The 6123-nt window shown below is 57.9% G+C and overlaps 1 protein-coding gene across 1 annotated transcript; it reads left to right on the forward strand.

Annotated features, from left to right (window-relative positions):
* The first annotated feature begins 2004 nt into the window (after window positions 1–2004).
* On the forward strand, window positions 2005–4714 carry GALR2 (galanin receptor 2). The gene is made up of 2 exons (XM_025363764.1): window positions 2005–2449; window positions 3812–4714. Exons 1-2 carry the CDS (start codon window positions 2082–2084, stop codon window positions 4605–4607), a joined length of 1164 nt encoding a protein of 387 aa, XP_025219549.1. The 5' UTR covers window positions 2005–2081; the 3' UTR covers window positions 4608–4714.
* The last annotated feature ends 1409 nt before the right edge of the window (window positions 4715–6123 follow it).

Raw genomic sequence — 6123 nt, forward strand, 5'->3', positions numbered from 1 at the left:
AGTTTTTTGTATTTTTAGTAGAGACGGGGTTTCACCATGTTAGCCAGGATGGTCTCGATCTCCTGACCTCGTGATCCACCCGCCTCGGCCTCCCAAAGTGCTGGGATTACAGGGTTGAGCCACCGCGCCCGGCCCACTCTACTTTAAATTGTACCATCACCACCATCATGGTGCTCCCAAATCCCCTTACTCTAAACTAGTTTTCCCGCAAGCACTTATCAACTTGCAATACTTAATACGTTATGTTTACTGTATGTCTCTGTTGCTAGAAAGTTCCCGGAGGACCTTGATCTTCGTAGAGCTCACTGGTATAGTATATCCTAAGGACACATAACTGCCTGGAAAGGAGCAGCTGCTTAATAAGTATTTGTTGAATAAATAAATGGTGAGCATCTCATAAACACAAACTGTTATCTTCTTCCTGTTCAATGAGTAGGCAGGCAGGGCAGGAGTGTGAATAAGGTTTCCTTACCAAGAGGAGGAGGTAGTTGGGCTTCTGAGAGACTTTTTCCTTGGGGGAAAAAAAGAGGAAAAATAATATTCTTGACACTGGGCCCCAGGGACCAGAACAGGGGAAGGTGAGGCAGCTATGAAGTTGCAGAGACAGAAGGTGGTGATTTTCAGACCCAGTGAACTGGGAGGCTTAAGTTCTACTTAAATAGTAATGATTCGTTGTCCCAAATGCTTGTTGCAGAAACAAATGTTTACATTTTATTGCAACCTAAACACCATCCAGGGAAATGCTGCTTGTGTGTGGAACTCTACTGTTTTGAATTTCCTCAAGGTATATGGAATAAAGTCAGGAGAAAAAGAAGGATCTGAGATCTGATGTATTCAGATTTAACTCACTGGGTTCAGGCCTCTGCCATACATCTCATTCGTTTCTCAGCAGATCCCTCTGAGAAGGAAGTGTTACCATTTCCTTGTTACAGCTGAGGAAACTGAGGGACGGCGCCAAAGACAGAGCCTGACACAATACATGCTCAATATATTGGATTGAATTGGAGGGAAAACGTTCAATGGGTAAGAGAAGGGAAAAAGGTGGACCGGCGCAGTGGCTCACACCTGTAATCCCAGCACTTTGGGAGGCCAAAGCGGGCGGATCACTTGAGGTCAGGAGTTTGAGCCCAGCCTGGACAACATGGTGAAACCCCGTCTCTACTAAAAATACAAAAATTAGCCAGGCGTGGTGGCGGGCGCCTGTAATCCCAGCTACTCGGGAGGCTGAGGCAGGAGGATCCGCTTGAACCCGGGGTGGGGGAAGCGGGGCGGGCGGAGGTTGCAGTGAGCCGATATCGTGCCACTGCATTCCAGCCTGGGCGACAGAGTGAGACTCTGTCTCAAAAAATACAAATACAAATACGAAAAAACTAGCCAGGCTTGGTGGGCCTGTAGTCCCATCTACTCAGGAGGCCGAGGCAGGAGAACAGTTTGAACCGGGGAGAGGGAAGTTGCAGTCAGCCAAGATCGCTCAGATGCACTCCAGCCTGGGCGAGAGCGCCATACTCCAGGACCCCTCATCCGCCTCCGCCCCGTGTCTCCTCCCCTAATCTCCCAGGGGTCCTCTTTTGAGGGCACCCGCGCACCTCGACGGTCCAGGGAAGTCCCGCACGCCTGCCAGGCTGCAGCGAAGCGCCGAGGCGCGCGTGGTCCAAGGCTGGTGGTCCCTGTGGCGCGGTGCACACGCACGGTCCGGGGTCGACCGCTCCACCGCTCCGGCGTCTGCTGGGGAAGTCAGTCCGCCTGGTCAGCCCAGAACCCCCGAATCCGGGGGCTGGAGCTCGGGAGCAGGCACAAGCGCCACTCTCCGCCTGCGCCGTGGAATGCGCGTCAGGACCACTTGGCAGCCCTTCCCCCAGCGCCGCCGGCCGCTGCTGGGGACAACCTCACGCTCCGGTCTCTTGCTCCTCCTCCTGACCCCAGCGCACCCTCATCCTCGCCCTAGATGCAGCGAGGCTCCCTCCGCCTTCAGCCTGCCAGAGTCGCACTAGGAGTTGCAGTGGCCGCAGCCCCAGGACCTTCCGGCTCACGGAGACCCAGACGGCTGCAGGAGCCCAGGCAGCCTCGGGGTCGACGGCACCATGAACGTCTCGGGCTGCCCAGGAGCCGGGAACGCGAGCCAGGTGGGCGGCGGGGGCGGCTGGCACCCCGAGGCAGTCATCGTGCCCCTGCTCTTCGCGCTCATCTTCCTCGTGGGCACCGTGGGCAACACGCTGGTGCTGGCGGTGCTGCTGCGCGGCGGCCAGGCGGTCAGCACCACCAACCTGTTCATTCTCAACCTGGGCGTGGCCGACCTGTGTTTCATCCTGTGCTGCGTGCCCTTCCAGGCCACCATCTACACGCTGGACGGCTGGGTGTTCGGCTCGCTGCTGTGCAAGGCTGTGCACTTCCTCATCTTCCTCACCATGCACGCCAGCAGCTTCACGCTGGCCGCCGTCTCGCTGGACAGGTGAGCCAGCGCCCTGGCCTCCCTGGGAGATGGGCATCCACTCGGGGGATGGAGCGGGAGGCGGGACCGGGGGATCAAGAAGGGATGCGCAGAGTGGGAGAGGACTTTAAGAAGGCAGTGGAAGACAAGCGGGCGCGGAGGAGGAGAAAGAGGAAATAGAATGGGGGACCGTGGTGTCCCCTCGGTTAGGTTCGTCCTGGGGCCTGGAAGCCTGGAGAATGTGGCTCTCCAGCGCCGCCCTCGCCTGACAACGCGCAGCATTTCCCGGTACGACGCGTTTGTGCGCGTTTGTCTAGCTTGAGCTTAATGCCCCCGTGAGGGTGGGATAGGACAAAGTGCCCAATGTACAGAAGAGTTGAGTTCCTAAGTAACTCGCTCAGAGTCGCCAGCCAGGGATCTGGTGCATAAAGTGACTGTCTCCTGCAGCCAACTTCAGTCACCTCCACTGCACTCCCCACTGCACTCGCCTGCAAGCCACAGTTTGGTTGGTTGGTGTGGTCGGCTCAGGTCCAGGCTGTGGATCTTGGGTCCTTTGCGAGGACCCCCGCCGAAGTCCGAGCAAGCGCGCCTAAAGGTCCCCAGCTCAGTCCCAGCCACTCTGCCCCTCGCCTCCAAACAAAACAAAACAAAACCAAAAACAAGTCAGGGGTGGGGAGAGGAGCGTGCCCTGGGGTTCTCCAGCCAGAGGAGAGCGAGAGAGGCACAGTCGGGAGAGCGCGGGACTCAGGTGAAGCTTGAAATGACACTAGGATGGTTCCTGGGGAGGAAATCTGCGTATCTTCCCCTCTCCCTTCTCCAGAAAAACGGAGGTGAGGCCAGACTCGCCCCACACCTCCTGTAGCCACTGAGCGGGAAGTGCGTTGGTTCCCAGCGCGCTGGTGGGATCCACAAAGCTTGGATTCTCTCAGGAATCCCATGAGAAACTGACTGTCCCTTGCCCAACATGTCTTCTCCAGGCTGTCTGCTATAGCCTCAGGCGCCTCCCCACTCCCTCCCGCGGCACCGTCACTAGTGGGTAGTCACAGCCTCCCAGAGCCCATAGCCGGTTCTCCAACCTTTAGTCTTCGGTGACTTTGGGATGCCCTCTCAGTGGAGTCCGTCCGTGGTTGCAGGCCCCGGAGGCAGCGGGAGAATGGCTTGGAGGCGCACCTTTCCCGCTGCCGGGCCCGCTGCATTTCCAGGCTCCGCTCAGTGTCTGGGACGCGCTGGGACGCCCCCACCTACACCCTCACCCCCACCTCCGGTGTGTGCGGTGTAACCATGCGTTAAGGACCTTCCTCGAGAGTGACCGTGGGGCCCGAGGTGCCGGGGTCGCGACCTGCCAGCGCTCAGCCGACGTCTCCCTTCCCGGCTTGACCGCAGGTATCTGGCCATCCGCTACCCGCTGCACTCCCGCGAACTGCGCACGCCTCGAAACGCGCTGGCAGCGATCGCGCTCATCTGGGGGCTGTCGCTGCTCTTCTCTGGGCCCTACCTGAGTTACTACCGCCAGTCGCAGCTGGCCAACCTGACCGTGTGCCATCCCGCGTGGAGCGCCCCTCGCCGCCGCGCCATGGACCTCTGCACCTTCGTCTTCAGCTACCTGCTTCCGGTGCTGGTTCTCGGCCTGACCTACGCGCGCACCCTGCGCTACCTCTGGCGCGCCGTCGACCCGGTGGCCGCGGGCTCGGGTGCCCGGCGCGCCAAGCGCAAGGTGACACGCATGATCCTTATCGTGGCCGCGCTCTTTTGCCTCTGCTGGATGCCCCACCACGCGCTCATCCTCTGCGTGTGGTTCGGCCATTTCCCGCTCACGCGCGCCACTTACGCGCTTCGCATCCTCTCGCACCTGGTCTCCTACGCCAACTCCTGCGTGAACCCCATCGTTTACGCACTGGTCTCCAAACACTTCCGCAAAGGCTTCCGCAAGATCTGCGCGGGCCTGCTGGGCCGTGCCCCACGCCGAGCCTCGGGCCGCGTGTGCGCTGCCGCGCCGGGCACCCACAGTGGCAGCGTGCTGGAGCGCGAGTCCACCGACCTGTCGCACGTGAGCGAGGCGGCAGACGTCCTTCATCCCTGCCCTGGCGCTTCCCAGCCGTGCACCCTCGAGCCTGGTCCCGGCCCGTCTTGGCGGGGCCCAAAGGCAGGCAACAGCATCCTGACAGTTGATGTGACCTGAAAGCAGTTAGCGGGCACGCTTGGATGTTACAGAGTTGGAGTCATTGTTGGGGGACTGTGGGGAGAGCTTTGCCTGTTAATAAAACGCACAAACCATTTCACATGCAGCGACAGCGCTGTTTCGAGTTTCTCATTGTCTTGAGACTCTGTGGGAAGCCTCTGGGGCTTCACAGAGGGGCTCCCTAGGGGTGAGTGCAGGACCCTTTGCAGAGCTACCAGGAAAGAGGGCTGACCACACCTAAGGCAGCCGGGTTACAATCCGCATAAAAATCTGAGCCTGGGGAGCGTGCGACAGAGGCAGGCAGACTGTTTTAGGCGTTCAATAAAGTCGGTCGATGACAGACACAGATGTGTGTTCCCAGTCGCATTTGTGCTCTGGTGTGTAACAGATCTGTCCTCGCCTGCTTCCAGCTCCCAGGGCCCCTTTGAGTCTGGACAGCCCAGTCAGTCCCCGTCCATTTTTGGCCTTAGCTTTTCCTTCCCTTGCTGCAGCTGGGCCAGGATCAAGTCTCCAGGGGCTGTTTCACTCCAGATAGAACTCCCTTCCCAGAGGCTTTTTTTTGGTTTCTGTGTTGTTGTTGTTGTTTGTTTTCTGAGATGGAGTTTTGCTCTTGTTGCCCAGGCTGGAGTGCAATGGTGCAATCTTGGCTCACTGCGACCTCTGCCTCCCAGGTTCAAGTGATTCTCCTGCCTCAGTCTCCCAAGTAGCTGGGCTTACCACCATGGATACTAATACAGCTAATTTCTGTATTTTTAGTAGAGACAGGGTTTTACCATATTGGCCAGGCTGGTCTCAAACTCCTGACCTCAGCCTCCTTCAAAGTGCTGGGATTACTGGGATTACCAGAATTCTTTTGTTCTTTTTTTTTTCTTTGGTGTGTGTGTGGTGGGGGGAGGGAAGGCAGAGTCTGGCTCTGTAGCTCAGACTGAAGTGCAGTGTTGTGATCTTGGCTCACTGCAACCTCCACTTCCTGGGCTCAAGTGATCCAGCTTCAGCCTCCCGAGTAGTTGGGACTACAGGTGCATGCCACCATGTCCAGCTAATTTTTGTGTTTTTGATAGAGACAGAGTCTCCCTATGTTACTCTGGTCTCAAACCCCTGGGCTCAAGCAATCTGCCCTCCTTGGTCTCCCAAAGTGCTGAGATTACAGGCATGAGCCACCATGTCCAGGGTTCTTGAGCCAAGGCTCTTTACACAAAATCACTTCAGTGTTTAAGGAGAGCAGGGAGACTCTCAAGGCTGTCCCCATCTCACATCATTGAGCACAGAACACTCACCAAGGGTTTGGGTCTTAGGTAGGTTGGTGTCAGCCACTGAAATGCAGGGGACACCCGTGGGCCCTGATTGGAAGGACAAAATCGGGGAGAGGTAGAGGTCTTACACCTGCCAGGTCCCCCTGGGCAGGCATTGAGCATCGCAACGGGTTCCAGGTGGTAGAAATGGAGCGGGACAGGGACACCAAGGCAGCTGCAGTGTGGGCGGGGCTGGGTCCTGGGCTTTATCTTTGGGTGTTTGC

Source organism: Theropithecus gelada, chromosome 16 (genome assembly GCF_003255815.1).
Source record: "Theropithecus gelada isolate Dixy chromosome 16, Tgel_1.0, whole genome shotgun sequence".
Classification (NCBI taxonomy): Eukaryota; Metazoa; Chordata; class Mammalia; order Primates; family Cercopithecidae; genus Theropithecus; species Theropithecus gelada.